A 21852-nucleotide genomic window follows, 5' to 3' on the forward strand; every position below is an offset into this window, starting at 1 on the left:
CTTTTTATAAATATGTCGCAGTTTTAATATGAACAGCAACGTTTAATTATTAATTTTTAAGTTGAGTTGTATGATTTTGCCGTGAGCCCGGTTGACTGTCCATTTTCATATGCAAATAAATTATTTTACAGGTTATGGTGCAAACAAAAATTTGGTTTCTAAGCACCATTCGCCTGTTATCGCGAAAATTAGGAACTGCACGACATACTCGTAAGCTGTAACCTTCTTCTAGGTGCAATCTCATGCATTTCATTTTGTTAAAAAATAAAGCTATACAGAAATTACTTCAACATAAATTCCTTCATAAATAGCTACAAATCTGCGTTTGAATAATGTGTATATTAGAAATTGTTTACCTGCTACAGCGTTTTAAACATTTTTACAATGGTTGTCCGAAATAAGCTGTGAGCCACTGCACTATGGTCCCACAGCGGCATAAAATCTAAAAATTTCTGAAGATATTTTTGGGATATAAATACAATTTCAACAAGAGAGAACGCTTCAGTCGAGCAAGCCCGACAGTGTAATACCCTGTACCCAGGTAAACTTCCGTCACTGAGTTATATGCGCCCATAGCAGCAGCAAAAAGAGGAAGAAGAAGAGCGAACTTGTTGCTGCAGTTTGTACTGGCGAGAATTTGTTTCGCTAATAACTTTTCTTAGAATTGACCGAATTGAATAAAATTTTAAACAACAGATAATTAGATAATTATATATAAATTATGTGTGCAAAGTTTTATTTAGGTAGCATTTGAAATGTGGACGCTATTGACGAAATTCTGTAGCGGGGGAAGGGGAGGAAAATTAAAAAATAAATAAATAAACTCGTCCTTTCTCGGACCTAGGAGAATCTGGATGCCTACTTTGGGTATTCTAGCTTTTAAAGTTTCTGAGATCCTTGCGTTCATCCAGACGGACAGACGGACGGACGGACATGTCTAGATCGATTTCTCTCGTCATGCTGATTCAGAATATATATACTTTATGGGGTCGGAGATTCTTCCTTCTTCATGTTACATACTTTGCACAAACCTAATATACCCTTTTTACCCTACGGGTACAGGGTATAATAAATAGACACCCCAATTAGAACACAACTTTTGTTTTGAGCTTTGTTGCAACCCTGTTAATTTGGCACGCTCATGTACTTAGCTGATCGGTGACAGCCCTGACATTTGCAAATTGGAGGAAGCTTTTTGCCAACTTTCGCATATCATGAAAGTGGTTCTACTTGTATTTATTTAAAAATAATAGTATAAGTAGGGAAAGCAAAGATCAAGGTATGTAGAATCAATTTCTAAGCCATATCGTAAGCCATAAAAGTCATAGATGAATGTTGATATCGGAAAAAGTAAAAGCCTTCGCCAATTATATTAAAAACCACAAGCCGCGTTGTAATGAAACTCTATAGAATTTCAAAAAAACACACGAATTGATTTGCTTTTAACATGGTTGTAGAAGTTGATGGTCATTTTGAGTGGAATACCTTGTACCCAGACAAACTTCCGGCACTAAGTTAGGAAGAAGAAGAGCGAACTTGATGCTGCAGTTTGTAGGCATAGTACTGGACTGAATTTTTTCGCTAATAACTTTTCTATAAATTGATCGATTTCGATTAAATTTAAAACAAAACTAGATAGTTGTAAATAGAATCCGCGTGAAAAGTTTTGTTTATATAGCTTTCGAAATGTGGACAGTATTGACAATATTCTGTATACGAAAGAGAGGTAAGGTGGGAATATTAACTAAATTAAATAAACTATTTGGTAAACTGAAATATATTGCACTGGAGAGAATTATAGGCCTATTTTAACACTGCATAAAATACCAAAGTTAGTAAAAGTCGGCCATATCGGTTATATGGCAGCTATATGAATTAGTGGACCAAACTGAATCAAACTTGGTATGTCGTCTTAGAGGCCAAAATATGCGTACGAACTAAATTTGGGGCAAATATCTTAATATTTCTAATTTATGCCAAAAAATGTGGATTTGGGACCATAGTGCACCGTATGAACCTTTAACTTGAGATCTGATGCACCTTCTTGATTATTTTACAGACATATTGAATTTCTGCTTACTGGCTTTTGTACAATTGATTTGACTTTTCAATTTATCAACCGATTTGCAATAAATTTGTCTGGAAGTCGGGGCTTTAGTCGCATTAAATACACAGAACTTGCAGCAACCCAGATTTGATAGTTACGGTGGGTAATTGAGTTAATACGCAATATGCGGAAGGACATGAATTTCTTTGTCAAACTCACCTTGTACGCACATATGTGTACATACATATGCATCCGTATATATACGAACTAAATTTGTCAGCTCAGTACGATTTTAGTTCCTATCTCGGCCTTCACAAACCAGTTCTTAGTTTAAGACAGGCGGACATGGCTATATCGACTCGGCTTGTCGCCCTGATTAATATATGTTTAGTTTTCGGGGTATATCTTTTTACTCTTTGGGTACAGGGCAACGGCGTACGAAGCTTTTACCAAAGGGGGTCTAAAAATTAACGGCCCCTTGGTACAGAGTATAAAAAAACATCTTTGGGTATTCGAACTCACGTAAAGGCTGTATAACTGCACATTTTCAAGAATTGCGTCTATGTGAGTCTATGTGTCTGTGTGAGCATGTGTGCAGTACAGAGTTGCGCCAAAGATCCAAAAACAGCTGCGCTCAGAGCTTGGGCAAAGATAAATATTATGGCTATAACTGCCATTACAATTATGTGTTATACATACATATATGTATGTATAAACTTTGTACCGCAAATCCTTCTGGCTGTTATGTTTTTCACCTGTCAGATTATATATGTATTCACTAGACATTTCATGCTGCAGAAACTTTTAAGCCCGAGAGAATTCTTTTTTTTACCACATTGTCCTTGATTTGAATTAAATTCATTCGAAGAAAAGGCTTAAGACCTTCTAAGGTTGATGTACAGTAGTATACAGAGGCTTTCCTCAGACAAAGACGCATAGTATAGGGTGTAGGCTATTGGATAAATACACGTATACCTTCATTTGAAATTGAATACAAAATTCTTTTCATATTTAATCAATAAATAATTCGCCAATAAGAGAAATACACCTAATTCTGTTTCTACAAGATAGATTGGTTCCAGAAACAACCGTGTAAAAAAAACAAAGGTCATATGCACAAATAGGTGATTGGTTCATTATCTATAAAGAAATATATGTTTGTACACCTAATTCTGTTTTTACACGCTAGATTGGTTCCTAAGAAAGTCGTGTAAAAAAACCGTGTAAAACAAGAAGGGAAGCTAAAGTCGGGTGTCCCGACTTTGAAATACTCTGTCCACATGTTTAGAATAATTTTAGAAATTAAAAAAATGAAGAAAATAAAAAAAATGTATCGATTTTACCTCTCTCGGTATTTGTACTCACGTAAAGGGTGTAAAATTGCACATATACATACAAAGCAATTTAGTGTATGAATATGTGCGCATATATTCGTATCTGTGTGAGCATGTTTGCAGTCAACCGAAGCACGAGCATCAACAACAGCTGCGCTTGGGAAGCAATAATATTTATGGCTATAACTTCCTGTTAAATCGGTCTATCATAATGGAACTTGGCATATGGACACATAATCACTAACTGGGGGTATTTGCAAAATTTTAGTTCGAAATTCCAAGAATTACGGGAGTTAAAGAAAATCGCATTTGCGGGGGAGAGGGGGGAGGGAGGGAAATTCCCAAAATTCCACATTTTCTGCGTATTCACATTTGGTGCCCCTAGGTCTTATATCCTCCGAGATATAGGCGATTATACGAATGGAAAATCGGGAAAACCTCCTTAGAGGTGAAGTGGGAGCGAAAATCAAAAAAAATTAATAAAACAAACTTGCGCAGCGTACACACAAAACGCATCTTTGTGCAAAATTTGGTGTCTCTACCTTTTATTGTCTCTGAGATCCAGGTGTTCATACGGACGGACGGACGGACAGACATAGATCGACTCGTCTTGTCATGCTGATCAAGAATATATATACATATTTTGTGGGGCCTGCCACGCCTCGTAAATTGTAACATCAACAAGATTAGCGCAGAGAGCTGGATGAATTTGACCAATTCATAGTACGACAGGTTAACCAGCTACCAGTAACAGTATCAACTATTTCACGAGAAACCAGAAAGGATCAACACTTGGGACAAATTCTACAAATGCTGAACATCGAGTAGTAATTCCCCCGATGTTGCAACAACAAATTCTTGATGAACTGCATTGGGCCCATCCAGGTGTGGTAAAGATGAAGGGCATCGTACGGTCTGTCGTCGAAAACACTGCAGGAACATGGGATATGTGGGCTAAACATGCGGTTAGACTCCCAAATGTTCCGACCATTATTGGGAATATCCTAAATCGCCATGGGAGCGCATCCATATTGACTATGCGGGACCATTTGAAGGAGCATTGCTGGTAGTTACAGACGCGTTTTCTAAGTGGCTAGAGGTATTGGTCACAAAAACAGCTACATCATTCGCAACGATCGCATTACTGGACGACTTGTTTATAAGACATGGTGTTCCATTGGTTGTGGTTTCTGGTAATGGAACCAACTTCACTTCAGCTGAATTTAGTCAATATTTATCTTCTGTCGGCGTTAAATACCATAAACTAACGGAATATTTGCGACAGTACAGAAACGCGCCACACTGCACAACAGGCGAGCCCCCTGCAAAACTATTCCTGGGCCGAAATCTACGCACGCGATTGGAGTTGATTAGACCGGAAAGTAAACATGAAAGAAACCCTGGACAAGTGGATTCGTGGTAAAGTCACAAGACGGCTGGGTAATCTGCAATTTGAGGTTCTGCATATCAATATCCGCTTTATCTGCTTTATCTGCACCTAAACCAAATTCGAGGTACAGGTGTAAAAGATGCGCAACAATCTCTGCGCAAGGAGGAGAAACATGTAGAGAAAATGACAAGCTATACACCCATCCACAATGATGAAATTGCTGAACTACGAACAGCAAGCAGCACCGATAAAGAAAACAACAACAAAGATCAGTCTACTACACTCGACGCAGTCAGTTTTGTACCTAAATCGCTTCACGCGCAGCTGAGAACTGTACTCACTTCTCTGAGAGTCCATAGGCAACACCACCACGAAGTTTATATACACCGGAGGAGCATCATTCGAAGAGTGCGAGAGAGAGTCTCCTTAGAAGGAGAAGAAATGTTATGTACGCTATCGATCTAATGAATTATCATCCCTAGGGTCACTTGTACTATTGCTATTATGAAATCTTATGAATAGTTTCAACAGCATAATTGAAATCCTGCAACGTCCGTGAACAGAATGATTCTTCGAGCTTTACCTTTGTATACAACTGCGCATATGCCTTTGTGTGTATGCTCATGCATATTGATGTATGTATGTAAGCAGATGTACATGTGTGTATGCATGTGTATGCACTTGGGAAAATGTATGCAACTGTGTGCTTGCCGGTTGGTCTACTAGTTGCTGCAAAGCTATTCTTCCTTTATTTGTTTTCAGTTCACATTCGTTTCTCTGTGCAACAAGTCATCAGCGTCGTCCAGTCCCATTTCAGGCCGCGCGCACTTGCAGAAGGTGTATTGTGCTATAGCATATGCTTGTATATACATATGTAAATACATAAATATATAAAGATCTGAAAGAAGGTGAAATATAGAGAGAGAAAGCTAAACTATTCGCAACGAAAGAAAGTGAACTTTGTGCAGAGTGCCCCCATTCCTGTGTATCTGTGCTAAATGTATGTATTAATACGAGTATGCATTTGCGTACATCAATTAATGCGTAATATGTATGTATGTATGTATATGGAATTAAACAAATACATGTACATGTACATATGTATGTGCATATGTATGTGTACATTTTTAAATGCGTTCATTGAACCTGCGGCTGGCGACGACTTTGCGATCGTGACGTACCCATAATATTAATTCATTAAATGTAGGTACATATGTATATATGTACATGCACATGTATGTACGAGTAAGTACCTGATTGATTAAATTGAGCAAGTTACAAAGTCAAATAAAGCATGTTTCTTTGTAAAAATAAAGCAAGTTTCTTAGTCAAATCTAGCAAGCTGAGTCATGTCAATTCGATTTCATACTCAAACCAAGTAAGTTTTTAGCTTAAATCAATCAAGCACTTAGCTTGCTAAGTTCATGCAAGATAATTCAAACAAGTATTGCTATAATCAAGCGAAATTAGTGGTTAAATTTAACATGCATTTCGCTTCAATCGGGCTACTCAATTAATATTTTAAAGATCCTCGCTAATAAACATACATACATATTATGTACATACTTACTATACATACTATACAATATGACATTTATATTTGACTGCTTCAGGCTGTCTGTCCGCTCCAGCTAAAATAAAAGACAACAACAATACCTCTTTGTTTTGTTTTTCTGCATTCGTAAAAGTCGACCTACCGTTGAGTTGCTTTGCGAATTTTAAATACATATGTATGTATGTATGTATGTAGATACAAGCGATTCTAACAAAAATCGACATTCCTACACATTCGTATACATACATACTTACATGCATAAGCATGTATGAGATGAGGAGACGACTTATGCACAAACATACATACATATGTACATATGTAAGTATAGTTGAGGTTGCGTAAGGCTGCTGCATATATGTACATACATATACATACACATGTACATTAGGTTCAAATTTTTTAGGGAGTATTCCCCTGTCTCATGATTGTACTATACCCAAAAGTTAACAAGAGAGAACGCTACAGTCGAGCAAGCCCGACAGTGTAATACCCTGTACCCAGGTAAACTTTCGTCACTGAGTTATATGCGCCCAAAGCAGCAGCAAAACGAGGAAGAAGAAGAGCGAACTTGTTGCTGCAGTTTGTGGAGGTTGTACTGGCGAGAATTTGTTTCGCTAATAACTTTTCTTAGAATTAACAGAATTGAATTAAATTTTAAACAAAAGTAGACAATTATATATAAATTATGTGTGCAAAGTTTGGTTTAGGTAGCATTTGAAATGTGGACGCTATTGACGAAATTCTGTAGCGGGGGAAGGGGGGGAAAATTAAAAAAAAAAACATAAACTCGTCCTTACTCGGACCTAGGAGAATCTGGATGCCAACTTTGGTTATTCTAGCTTTAATAGTTTCTGAGATCCTCGCGTTCATCCAGACGGACGGACATGTCTAGATCGATTTCTCTCGTCATGCTGATCAAGAATATATATGTATACTTTATGGGGTCGGAGATGCTTCCTTCTGTATGTTACATACTTTGCACAAACCTAATATATATAATTTATATATAATTGTCTATTGTTGTTCAAAGTTTTATTCAATTCGGTCAATTCTAAGAAAAGTTATTAGCGAAACAAGTTCTCGCCAGTACAACCTCCCCAAACTGCAGCAACAAGTTCGCTCTTCTTCTTCCTCTTTTTGCTGCTGCTATGGGCGCATATAACTCAGTGACGAAAGTTTACCTGGGTACAGGGTATTACACTGTCGGGCTTGCTCGACTGTAGCGTTCTCTCTTGTTTTTTTTTATTTTCCCCCTATGGGGGGTTTCCCGATTTTCCATTCGTATAATCGCCTATATCTCAGAGACTATAAGACCTAGGGACACCAAATTTTAGTCCCAGATGCCTTATGTTAATACGCAGAAAATGTGTATTTTGGAATTTCCCTCCCTTCCTTAAACTATGTATGTATTGTACTTAGAATGGATCCCTGATAAATAATCTTTTAAAACTTGACGAGATACAAATATATAGTACATAAAATGCAAAAGCTCACTCAATTGTGTTTAAATTAGTACTTGTATATATGTATGGATGTATTTGATGATTCATTTACCACCATTTTTGGGATTGCATTAGGATTTTAATCGTGGCCGCTCTTTATACGGAGCCTATGGTTACTCCAATCTGAGCGCTAAATGTATAAAACAAACAGAAGGAGGCGTGGCCGACCCCGTCTGTCCGTCTATATGAACACAACGTGCTTTTAAACATAATAGCTTGGGATATCAAACTTGATTTACAGATTTGATTATTCACAAAACAAGTTTATTATTAATCATACATAACCATTTTTTTTATACATACAGCCAAAAAAATTTTGTAAGTACAGGGCATAAAAAAGTTGACATTAAAGAGTGAAGAATGATTCTAGCATTCCTTTCCTGTACATATACTAATATGTACATATACTAATAATGCAAATTATCTTGAGTTCTGCTGAATTGTAATTAAAACATTGTTATAATTCATCCCTGTTGTTATAATTAAAATTTATATACATACATACATATAATATGTGAACATTAATATGTAGATATATAATTATACCCACTGACATGGGTTTAATAAATATAAGGCTATTAAGTGGGTAGTGAATCTCATTAATTTTAGTCGAGTCAACATGTAGCCCCCTCCAAAAAGAAATGTTTTAGAAATTATATTTTTAAAATTTATTTTAAATTAATAAAAATAATACGTACATATAATTAAAGATATACGATATATGTGCAGTACAGAGGTTATAGGTGGGTGGGTGCATTGAGAAAAAAAGGAATTTTTCCTTCCTCGGACTTAGGAGTATAGTATGTATCTGGGTGCCAACATTGTTTATTCTAGCTCCTATACTATTCAAAATCTTTGTGGTCATGCTAACGGACGGATTCAATTGGGTTTTTCAGACTGATTGCGTGGTCAGCTATGCCCCGTTCTGTGTGTTTAGGGTGTACAAAAATGTTGTTGATTCTGACATATATGTATATCTACATACACACACATAATACATACATATACATATGTACTATATGTAGCTGAATTACAGTACGAAGTTCATCAAATCCAGCGTGAGTGCATTCACTTGCGCGATAAAAAGAATGAAATCACATAAAGTAAATAATAGGAAGCCTAATGCATTTTAAGTTACTGTTTAGAAAAAATACTTTGTAGCTATCTACTTGTATATATCAATTTAAACAAGAAAGGAATGCTAAAGTCGAGCAGGCTCAACTCTTAAATACCCTGTACCACCCCACAAAAAAGAAATTAAATTAATTAATTAACTAAATTAAATATAAAATATTCCATACATGCATACAAACATTTACATCAGAATCGTGCCTATGCGTGTTTGTGTACTTGTACATATGTATGTATGTGTGCATTGGGCCTGGTTATATGGCTATAACTTTTTTTCCAATCATTCTATCATAACTTGGTATGCGGATATATAATCACTAACCTAATGTGACTACCAAATTTTAGTTCAAAATTCCGAGAATTACGGGAGTTATAGAAAATCGTTAATAGGGGGGAAGTGGAGGGGTGGATCAGAAAAAATGAACAAACTCGTCCTTTCTCGGGCTCAAGAGAATCTGTATACCAAGTTTTGTTATTCGAGCTCTTATACTTTCGGAGATCCTTGCGTTCATACAGACAGACAGACGGACAGACAGACGGACAGACAGACGGACAGACAGACGGACAGACAGACGGACGGACAGGCGGACATGGCTATATCGATTCGGCTTGAGAATATATATACTTTGTGGGGTCTACCAAGCCTCCTTCTGTGTGTTCCATAAGCACTCGCACAAAACTAATATACCCTTATACCCTTTGGGTACAGGGTATAAAAAATAACAAAATCAAAATCAAACAAGAGAGAACGTTACAGTCGAGGAAGCCCGACAGTGAAATACCCTGTACCCAGGTAAACTTCCGACACTGCGCCCATAGCAGAAGCAAAAAGAGGAGAAAGAAGAGCGAACTTGTTGCTGCAGTTTGGGGGGGTTGTACTGGCGAGAATTTGTTTTGCTAATAACCTTTCTTAGAATTGACCGAATTGGATAAAATTTTAAACAACAGTAGATAATTATATATAAATTATGTATGCAGGTTTAGGTAGCATTTAAAATGTGGACGCTATTGACGAAATTCTGTAGCGTAGGAATGGGGGGAATTCCAAAAAATAAAATAAACTGGTCCTTTCTCGGACCTAGGAGAATCTGGATACCAACTTTGGTTATTCTAGCTTTTATAGTTTCTGAGATCCTTGCGTTCATCCAGACGGACGGACAGACGGACGGACATGTCTAGATCGATTTCTTTCGTCATGCTGATTCAGAATATATATACTTTATGGGGTCGGAGATTCTTCCTTCTGCATGTTACATACTTTGCACAAACTTAATATAGCCTTTTTATCCTACGGGTACAGGGTATAAAAAACAAGAGAGACCGCTACAGTCGAGCAAGCCCGACATTGAAAAACCCTGTTCCCAGGTAAACTTCCGACACTCAGGTATATGCGAACTTGATGCTGCAGCTTGTGGGCATAGTACCGGGGAGAAATTGTTTCGCTAGTAATTTTGATACATAAATAGATTATTATGTATAAATTTTTTTGAAAAATGGACGATATTGACGAAATTCTGTAGCAGGGGAAGGGGGAGAAAATTCCAATAAATAAAATTACCTCGTGTAGCCTAGGGACTAGGAGCGTCAATATACCAAGTTTGGTGAATGTGCGCTCAACCGATTCCGAAATCCAAGCTTTCATCCAGACAGACGGACGGACATGTCATTTCAGGCGTGAAATCGATCACGCCTCCGCAAACAGACGTCGAGTCTCAAAAAATTACTTCACGTCGACTATAATTGAACATCAACGAACTTCAGTGAAAGATATAGCGGCAAAATGGTCTGAAAATATTGGTAAAACAGTAAAACATGAATGGACACGACAGAAAATGAAACGAACTTAATATGGCTTCTATAAGGTAAGATTATGATGTACTTTATGGGGTCGGAGATGATTCCTTCTGCATGTTACATTCTTTGCACAAACCTAATATACCCTTTCTACCCTACGGGTACAGGGTATGAAAAGATGATACTCAGGTTAAATTTGTAAATTTTGTTGCCGTACCAATTAATAACGCTCAAAAATATTTCGTGTATTATGAAAGTTGACTTTTTATACTCTGTACATGAAATGTACAGAAGTATATTAGGTTTGCGGGAGCTGAAAAATGTAACAGGCAGAAGGAGGCGTGGCAGACCCCACAAAGTATATATATTCTTGATCAGCATGACGAGACGAGTCGATCTAGCCCTTTCTGTCTGTCTGTCCGTCCGTATGAACTCCTGGTTCTCAGAGACTATAAGAGATAGAGACACCAAATTTTGCACAAAGATGCCTTATGTGTGTATTCTATACGAGTTTGTTTTATTTTTTTGATTTCCCCCCACTTCCCCCCTATGGGGGTTTTCCCGATTTTCCATTCGTATAATCTATCTCTTCTATATCTCGAAGACTATAAGACCTAGGAACACCAAATTTTAGTCCCAGATGCCTTATGTAAATACGCAGAAAATGTATATTTTGGAATTTCCCTCCCTCCCCCCTCTACCCCGCAAATCGTAACTCCCGTAATTCTTGGAATTTCGAACTAAAATTGGAAATACCCCCAGTTGGTTATTATACGTCCGTATACCAAGTTTCACTATGATAGACCGATTTAACAAGAAGTTATAGCCATAAATATATTTGCTGCTGCAACGCTGCTCAATCGCTGCCCGCGGCTGTTGTTGATGTTGCTGTTTGATTGACTGCGAAAATGCTTACACAGACACGAATAGATGCGCATAGGCATACATACACTCACACAGACGCAATTGCTATGTAAATGTGCAATTATAAACCCTTTACGTGAGTTCGAATACCGAGAGAGGTAAAATCGATCAAATTTTGTTTTTTTAATTTTCTTAATTTTTTTATTTTCTATAATTATTGTAAACATATGTACAGAGTATTTCAAAGTCGGGACACCCGACTTTAGCTTTTTTACTTGTTTAAATTGATTTTTTGCATTATTGTTTTTTATTATTATTGCATATTTTGATATGAAATTAAAGTTAATTCAATGACCTTTTTAAAGAGTATAAATATGTTTGGGCAATAATCACCTAAACAGAAATATAAGTCATTAAAAGTTGCACTATAAAAAAAAACGTAGCTGTACCAATTAATAGTGGTTAGGGCTCGTAAGGTCTGCCACGCCTTCTTCGGCCTGTTACATTTTTCGGCTCGCACAAACCTAGCATACTCTTGTACATTTCATGTACAGAGTATATAAGCTCATAGTCCGTACACATACACATAAGGCACCTGAGTACAGACCTAGGTGTTCATATGGACGGACGGACAAAGAGAGCTAAATCAACTCGCCTTGTCGTGTTGATCTAGACTCTAGATGCTAGACTAAATATAGTATAACATACTTTCTGAGATCCTTGCCTTCATACAGACAGACGGACGGACAAACAGACGGAGACGGTCATGGCCATATCAACACTTTGGGTACAGGGTACAATAAGAATTGGAGGGCCTGCGTGTCACTGCTTTCAATTATATTTGGGAAGCATTTGGACCTTGTGACCAAAGCATATACAGTATGTACTTCCACATGTACACTCATACATTCATACACACTATATGCTTACACAGTACATATGTACATACATATGTATATAAATAGCCAAAACATGGAAGCAGTTTTGGGGCATATAATAAATATATACATACATATGTATGTATTATATGCATATAGATGTATATACATAAGTACATGCTCATATTGATACACACTCGTAATGTAAGAGAAACGATGTACTTGCAGCTATGCAACTACTGATAAGATACTTTGCTGCTGATATCATTGAGCACATAATTATGTGTATACATAGATTTGTATATGTATGGGTACTATTTCCGCTGAAGCTTGCTCCATATGTACACAATATGTACGCTTATTTACATATGTATGTATGTACATACATGTGTGCACTCATAAAGCTGATAATGGACGCCGTTCTCGTTTTCTCTTTAGAATTGTGCAGCCATGCCCTATGCCTATCAGCAGCTTCGACAGCGCAACGTGATAGTTGCAAAATTCAGAGCAAGTTTTTTTCTCTGATTTCGATTACTCACCAAATAATAGTGGCAGGCGCTCCTATATAGTATATACGAGTACCAGCCAGTTAGTCAACTGAACGCACACAACGCTCAATTAATTGAAATGCCAAGTTTTTTCAAAACAGAAACAAGCTTCGTGACAGTGCTGAGCACCCGCGTAGTCGTGGCGGGCTCGAAAAAAGTTGATTTAAAAGTTCTGTTCAGTCCGACATTTGTTTTCAACAAGACGACCTAAGCCCGCTGCGTACTATCGCCCGATTCTTTGTTCGTTATGTGTGTACATAGATAAAAGCATTAATATATTTAACCCAAAAGATTCGGAGTGGTCAGTAAGTCTAAACATAGAACATAGCATAGAAAAATTAAATACGAAATGATGTTTTTCGCGCATTAAAGAAAGCATCAATCGCACTTTTCGTGTGTGTGTGTGTGCTATACTACATAATTAAGTTGTCCACATAAATATAGTATGTATATACTTAGCTAATAAAGAAGAGAGTAAAAAGACACCATATTAAACACTTTAAAGTCATTTGAAAATATATATTTTTAAAAATTGTGATTAATTTTTTGTGGTATTTAGGTATTTAAGGGAATTGCCCGCTCGTCTCTAGCATTGCTTTCTTGTTTATTTTGCGGAACCAAGTTGAACTTTGAAGTTTTTATTCTCTGTATCCGGAGGCTGGAAAGGCGATATTAGGAATGTGAAAATGTATGAAACAAACAGGAGAAAGCATTTATAATTGTATAAAGTATGGGTATACTAATATGTATCAATCTGAGACAAGACGAATCGATATAATGGTGACAATACATTCGACAGCGGCCAAAGTTGTTATATAGTCTCATAGATCTTGGAAAACAGGGGCTTATTTTTTATGAGATCGTCAATAGTGGGTTATTCTAGCTATTATACTTTTCGTGATTGATACAGACGGGTATGGTGATATCAACTTTACTGATTGAGAATATTAATACAAGTACATATTCTATATACGCGAATTCTATGGAATACCTTATGGGATCTGCCCCGCTGCCAAATTCTTACCCTTTGGGAACGATAAAAATCGTTTGTAAGAGCTTAACAAACGGCCTAAATATATTGAGACTTGTACTATAATCCCTATGTTTATCGCGTAAATTAATCAGAAACAAGAGAGAACAAGACAAATTTTCGGCTCTGAGAAGAACTTGATGCTGGAGTGAAATTGTTTCGCTTATAACTTTTCTTAGAACTAGCCGATTTGGATGAAATTCGAAACAAAAGTTTATACTTGTATGTATGTACATATGTACATATGTATGTATATAGATTGCGTGTGTTTGGTTTATGCTGCTTTCGAAATGTGGGCAGTATTGACGAATTTCTGTAGCAGAGAGGGTGACCAAATAAAAAAAAAGCAATTTAAAAAGCTAAAAACGGGTGTCCCGACTTTGAAATACGCTGTATATATGTTTAGATTAATTATAGAAATTAAAATAATTAAGAAAAAAAAAAAAAATTGTTGATTGATTTTACCTCTCCCGGTATTCGAACACACTAAAGTGTATATAATTGCACATTGACAAAGCAATTACGTCTATGTTAGTGTATGAATTAGAGTTGGGCGTGTTTTCGATTGTGGCACTTCGTGACACGCGTTGGCCCTTGTGTTAATGTTGCAAATTCCGATTTCCTGTGTGGCCGTACGTGTTCGTGTTGAGCTAAAAAGGCACGACAGAACATGCTCGTGCGTGTATATACACGAATATAACACGAAAAAAAATTAACTATTGTAATAAAAACAAGAGAGAACGCTACAGTCCAACAAGCCCGACAGCAAAATAGCTTGCACTCTCCACAAAATAGGAAAATTAAAAGAAAACAAAATTTAAAAAAAAAATTAAATGATTAAAAACAAGAAAATAATGCTAAAGTCGAGCAAACTCAACTCTTAAATACCCTGTACCTCCCACCAAAAAGGAAAAAATGAATTAATAATAAAAAAAATTATATTAATTAAATTATAGACATGTTCATTTACAGTTTCAACAGCATACATTTACATCAGAATCGTGTCTCTGCGTGTTTATATGCGTGTATGTATGCAGCACAAAGTTGAACCCAAGCAGCAACAACAACAACAGCTGCGGGCAGCGCTACAAGCAGAGCGTGGGCAGCGATTTTATTTATGGCTATAACTTTCTTCAGAATTGACCTATCATCATGGCATACAGACACGAAATTCCAAGAACTACGGGAGTTATGGAAAAAAAACACGAATTGCGGGGGACTGGGGGGTGTATCAGAATAAAAAAAATTAACTTGACTTGTCTAGGGCTTATGGGAATCTGGATACCGAGTTTGGTTATTCTAGCTGTTGCACCTTCTGAGATCCTTGCGCTCATACAGACGGACGGACAGACGGACATGGCTATATCGACTCGGCTTGTCACCCTACATACATTCGCACAAAACTAGTATAGCCTTTCACCCTTTGGGTACAGGCTATACAAAATTGGAATTGCTAAGGCAAATATCAAACAAGCCACTTCTGGAGCAATTTTAAATAAGCGACGAGCTCGGCTTCTCTTAGCTCAAATATATGTAGACGAGTAAATATTCTTTAATACAAAATCGGAGTACTTAATATGTATATATTTTTCGTTTTTACATTTAATGGTTATAACAAGTTCGTATTGGGCCGTGTTTAAAAATATTTTCGTCGTGCGTGCACGTGCGTGTTTCCAAAAGTTCATTTCGTGGTCGTGTCGTATCGGGCCGAAAATAGCCGGCCCATACCCATCTCTAGTATGAATGACTATTCGCGTCTATTCGTGCTGTGTGAGCATGTTTGCAGTCAACCAAAGCACCAAAATCAACAACAGCAGCATTTGGGCAGCAATAAATATTTATGGCTATAACTTCCTGTTAAATCGGTCTATCATAATGAAACTTGGCATATGGACACATAATCACTAACTGGGAGTATTTGCAAAATTTGAGTTCGAAATTCCAGGAATTACGGGAGTACAATAATTACAATAGGTTGATCAGAAAGAAAGTTATAGCCATATAACCAGGCCCAATGCACACATACATACATACATATGTACAAGTACACAAACACGCATATGCACGATTCTGATGTACATAAATGTAAATGTATGTATGCATGTATGGAATATTTCATATTTAATGTAGTTAATTAACTAAATTAATTAAATTAATTAATTTATTAATTAATTAATTTATTAATTAATTTAATTATTATTTATTAATTTATTATATATATTTATATTTATTAATTAATTTAATTAACTTAATTTAAATTCTTTTTTGTGGGGTGGTACAGTGTATTTAAGAGTTGAGCCTGTTCGACTTAGCATTCCTTAATTGTTTATTTAATTAAATTTTTATACCCTGTACCCGTAGGGTAAAAAGGGTATATTAGGTTTGTGCAAAGTATGTAACATGCAGAAGGAAGAATCTCCGACCCCATAAAGTATATTTATTCTGAATCAGCACGACGAGAGAAATCGATCTAGACATGTCCGTCCGTCTGTCCGTCCGTCTGGATGAACGCGAGGATCTCAGAAACTATAAAAGCTGGAATAACCAAAGTTGGTATCCAGATTCTCCTAGGTCCGAGAAAGGACGAGTTTATTTTATTTTTGGGAATTCAATCGGTCAATTCTAAGAAAAGTTATTAGCAAAACAAGAGAGAACGCTACAGTCGAGCAAGCCCGACAGTGTAATACCCTGTACCGAGGTAAACTTCCGTCACTGAGTTATATGCGCCCATAGCAGCAGCAAAAACAGTAAGAAGAAGAGCGAACTTGTTGCTGCAGTTTGGGGGGGGTTGTACTGGCGAGAATTTGTTTCGCTAATAACTTTTCTTAGAATTGAATAAAATTTGAAACTATTGACGAAATTCTGTAGCGGGGGAAGGGGGGGAAAATTAAAAAAAATAAAATAAACTCCTTTCTGGGACATAGGAGAATCTGGATGCCAGCTTTGGTTATTCTAGCTTTTATAGTTTCTGAGATCCTCGCGTTCATCCAGACGGACAGACGGACGGACATGTCTAGATCGATTTCTCTCGTCATGCTGATCAAGAATATATATACTTTATGGGGTCGGAGATGCTTCCTTCTGCATGTTACATACTTTGCACAAACCTAATATACCCTTTTTACCCTACGGGTACAGGGTATAACAAATTCTCGCCAGTACAACCCCCCAAACTGCAGCAACAAGTTCGCTGTTCTTCTTCCTCTTTTTGCTGCTGCTATGGGCGCATATAACTCAGTGACGAAAGTTTACCTGGGTACAGGGTATTACACTGTCGGGCTTGCTCGACTGTAGCGTTCTCTCTTGTTATACTCTGTACATGAAATGTACAGAAGTATATTATGTTTGCGGGAGCTGAAAAATGTAACAGGCAGAAGGAGGCGTGGCAGACCCCACAAAGTATATATATTCTTGATCAGCATGACGAGACGAGTCGATCTAGCCCTGTCTGTCTGTCCGTCTGTCCGTCCGTTCATACGGACTGGATCTCAGAGACTATAAGAGATAGAGACACCAAATTTTGCACAAAGATGCCTTATGTGTGTATTCTATACGAGTTTGTTTTATTTTTTTGATTTTCCCCCCAACTTCCCCCCTATGGGGGTTTTCCCGATTTTCCATTCGTATAATCGCCTATATCTCGGAGACTATAAGACCTAGGAAGATGCCTTGTGTGAATACGCAGAAAATTTATATTTTGGAATTTCCCTCCCTCCCCCTTCTCCCATGCAAATCGCGATTTTCTCTAACTCCCGTAATTCTTGGAATTTCGAACTAAAACCCAGTTAGTTATTATGTGTCCGTATTCCAAGTTTCACTATGATAGACCTATTTAACAAGAAGTTATAGTCATAAATATATTTGCTGCTGCAGCGCTGCCCGCGGCTGTTGTTGATGCTGGTGCTTTGGTTGACTGCACACATGTTTGCACAGACACGAATAGATGCGCATAGGCATACATACACTCACACAACCGCTATTGCTATGTAAATGAGCTCGAATACCGACAAAGGTAAAATCGAACAATTTTTTTTTTTTAATTTTCTTAATTTTTTTATTTTCTATAATTATTGTAAACATATGTACAGAGTATTTCAAAGTCGGGACCCCCGACTTTAGCTTTTTTACTTGTTTTAATTTTCCTTTTTTGTAAAAAGTACAGGGTATTTTAATGTCGGGTTTGCTCGACTGTAGCTTTCCCAGCGTGGCACTTCGAAAACACGCGCCGGGCTCAACTCTACTAGAGACTAGGAGCGTCTACATACCAACTTTGGTTAATGTAAGCTCAAACGTTTCCGAAATCCAGGCGTTCATTGAAATGGGCGGACAGACGGACGGTAATGTCTAGGTTAATTTATCTTGTCATGCTGATCAACAATATACATATGTATATCGTTTATGGGGTCGGAGAAGCTTCCTTCTGCCTGTTACATACTTTGCACAAACCTAATATACCATTTTTAAAAATATTTCGACGACTAACCTCAATCATTATATTTTCCTTTTTATTATTTTTTTTTTACAAAACCAGCTTGCTTCTGGACACATCCTGTAGCGTCTTCTATATATCAGTCGAAATCAAAAAGTGCATCGCTGCCAATTGATTTGCATGGTAAGAGTATGATTTGATTAAACCTCTGCCATAATATTTTCCAATGTGGGAATTGTGGAGCAGTCCTAAAGTATGGACAGTAAATGTAGTTTTAATGGCGAATTTACAGGCGAATTTAAGCAGCTCCCGGAGTGATAACTCACTCAACTATAGCAGTGATATCAACGCCATCAGTGTTGAATTACTTGAAAATTCAAGTGAACTTCACTCAGTGAAAGGCCTTAAATATTTACCTGCCTGGCCTGCTATTAATTTGGAGTTCACAGGTCTGACATGCGAAGTGCCAGAGTTAGGAAATGGTAGGTTCAACATCTATAAATAGGTTGCTGACAGATGATGAATACATCTTTTATTACATCTAGCACGAAATACGAAACCCATTTTGCATGGCGTTAGCGGCGAATTCCGTTCGCATGAACTCACAGCTATAATGGGTCCCTCAGGATCCGGAAAAACAACTCTGTTAAACTTGCTTGCGGGATTTGGGTAACATACATCATCATTCATAGTATTTTTATACAGACATAATACAGGTTTTTTCGATTACCCGTTCAGCTCTAATTTAACTGGCGGCGAAATTTTGGTAAACAATAGTCCACGTGATATGCGTATTTTTCGAAAAATGTCCAGATATATCATGCAACATGCAGATGCCCTCGATCTTCAGCTTACAATTCGGGAAACTATGGTTTTGGCAGCAAACTTAAAGCTTGGTAATGAATTGAGTACAGAACAAAAGCAGGAGGTGGTGAGTAATAATAATACAATTATTTTTCATGCATAACTAAAGATTTTAATTTTCCTCAATGTAGATCGATGAAATATTACTGATGTTACGCTTGAAGAACGCTGAAAACACAAAGGCCAAGATGTTGTCTGGCGGTGAGCGAAAGCGTATGAGCGTCGCTCTTGAACTTATTGATAATCCACCCGTAGTTTTTTTAGACGAAGCCACCACGTAAGTTCTATGATGATCACAAACCCAGCTGTAATCTTTATCATTACTAATATTTCGTTTCATGTGTTCTCTAAAGCGGGTTAGATGATCTCTCCAGCTCCCAGTGCGTTGCTTTATTGCGTCGCATTGCACATGCCGGACGTACCATCATCTGCTCAATACACACGCCATCGGCAAAAATTTTTGAAATGTTTGACAAAGTATATGTTTTGGCGGCTGGTCGATGCATCTATCAAGGCAAAGGGGCCAACATTGTTCCGTACATGCAGCATTTAGGTATTTCCTGTCCTCTCACATACAACCCCGCTGATTTTATAATCGAAGTGGCCTGCCACGAGTATGGAAGCATCGTGGGCCACATGGTAGGAGCAGTTAATAACGGAAAGGTCTCAAGTTGGACATCAGAAGCAGAAAATGGAAAAAACACACCCAGCAAATCAGACACCACATCAGGTGCATCATCTTATCCTGAAGTAGAGCACTTTGAAAAGGAAATCAACCCAAATCTTTTAAAGGCCAAATCTAGTTGGTGGATGCAGTACAAGCTGTTGCTAATGCGAATGTTGTTGCAAATGTGGCGGGACAAGGTGCGCCTTAAGAAACTCTGAATATAATATGTTAGCAAATAATTCAGTGATTTTCTTTACAGTCCCACATTAAGATGAAATTCTACATGAACATTATATTGGCGTTAATTGTAAGTGGCCTTTATATGGACATTGGGAACGATGCTTCAAAGGCCCTTTTCAACTTTGGATTTAGCTTCACAATTATTATAGCATATCTATATTTACCAATGATGCCGGTTTTGTTGCAATGTAAGCTTTTTATAATTGCCTGTTTGTGCCCTAATCCTATTACAACATACTTCACAGTTCCAAATGAGATAAATCTTTTAAAACGTGAATACTATAATCAGTGGTATCATCTGAGCTCATACTACGTTGCAATGATAACTGCCAAATTGCCCTCTCTGTTCGTACTTTCAAGCATTTATTTGACTATTGTATATTTATCCACAAATCAGCCTTTGGAATGGTTCAGATTTGTCCGATTTTTTACCATTGCGTTTCTTACAGCGATGACTTCGGACAGTTTTGGTCTCATGGTCTCCAGCCGTCTCTGCTTGGTAGTAAGTTAATTATATCGTAAATTATAAGGAAATAATTCGTAATGATTAATAATATTCTGTTTCTTTCTTAATAAGAATGGAATGTTTATGGGACCTGTCATGGCTGTGCCACTAATATTACTATCTACTTATGGAATTGGTTACGGTTCCAAAGAAACATACATTTCGCCCTTTATGCGATTTTTGATGTCTCTTAGCTATTTGCGTCATGGCATGGAGGGCCTTGTCGCAGCCCTATATGATTTTGGACGAGCTGATACGATTTGTGCTGAAACCGAACTATTTTGTATGTTCAAAAAATCTCAGTTTCTATTAAACTTTCTGGGATTTAATAACATGAACTATTTATGGTCCGTAAGCTGTTTAATAGCATTCTATATATTGTTCACAATAGCTGCCTATGTTATGATACGCCAGCGCCTGAAAAAATCGACAGGAAACCCGATAGTGGTCTATATCATTCAAATCTTAATGAAGCATTTTAATTTTACTTCATATAATTACTGAATTACTCAGGTACATGTGGCGCTTTACCCGCTTCTCTTACCTTATATGAACTTATTTGGATTAATAGCAGAGCAACGCCTGTGATCAGCTTTAAGACCATAAGAAGAGCATATTTAAAGTGTAAATCTTTCTATGTATTAATTATGGGAATTTGAGTGATATTAGTGCTTAAGTAAAATAAATACACCATGTAAGCGAATGACTTGCATTTTATTCAAATTTATATATCAAAATGATGGTGATATATACGATAGTGGAGACATGTTCATGTACAGTTTCAACAGCATACATTTACATCAGAATCGTGTATCTGCATGTTTATTTTTTTGTTAAACATCGATTTGTGTTTGGAGAGATGATTGACCGTATTAAGTCAAATGCATACCTGAATTAGCACATTATTACTGTAAAATGTCACTGAAATTGTCTTATCTCCTCGAAAACGACAATTAAAATTAATTTTGGTTAGTTTTACGATTAATCGATTTAATTTTTGGAAAAATCGCAAAAAAAAATCGGACAGGCTCAATCAACATCGATTATTTTGCAGCGCTAGGGCCCAGGCCCTAA

General features: G+C 37.1%; 1 protein-coding gene across 3 annotated transcripts; it reads left to right on the top strand.

Moving 5' to 3' along the window:
• The first annotated feature begins 5565 nt into the window (after nucleotides 1–5565).
• LOC115628508 (ATP-binding cassette sub-family G member 4) lies at nucleotides 5566–21481 on the top strand. Of its 3 annotated transcripts, none has more exons than XM_030524653.1 (10): nucleotides 5566–5608; nucleotides 18605–18685; nucleotides 18795–18984; nucleotides 19048–19171; nucleotides 19241–19433; nucleotides 19498–19643; nucleotides 19720–20230; nucleotides 20293–20461; nucleotides 20519–20775; nucleotides 20851–21481. In XM_030524653.1, the coding sequence occupies exons 2-10, from the start codon at nucleotides 18683–18685 to the stop codon at nucleotides 21280–21282; spliced, it is 2025 nt and encodes a 674-aa protein (XP_030380513.1). In that variant the 5' UTR covers nucleotides 5566–5608; nucleotides 18605–18682; the 3' UTR covers nucleotides 21283–21481. The 3 variants fall into 3 exon arrangements, with proteins under 3 accessions (XP_030380513.1, XP_030380511.1, XP_030380512.1); XM_030524651.1 differs by having other exon boundaries at nucleotides 5578–5771; XM_030524652.1 differs by lacking the exon at nucleotides 5566–5608 and adding an exon at nucleotides 13211–13348.
• Nucleotides 21482–21852: the final 371 nt, after the last annotated feature.

The sequence above is a fragment of the Scaptodrosophila lebanonensis genome, unplaced genomic scaffold, assembly GCF_003285725.1.
Source record: "Scaptodrosophila lebanonensis strain 11010-0011.00,11010-0021.00 unplaced genomic scaffold, SlebRS2 tig00000118-arrow-arrow-pilon, whole genome shotgun sequence".
Taxonomy (NCBI): Eukaryota; Metazoa; Arthropoda; class Insecta; order Diptera; family Drosophilidae; genus Scaptodrosophila; species Scaptodrosophila lebanonensis.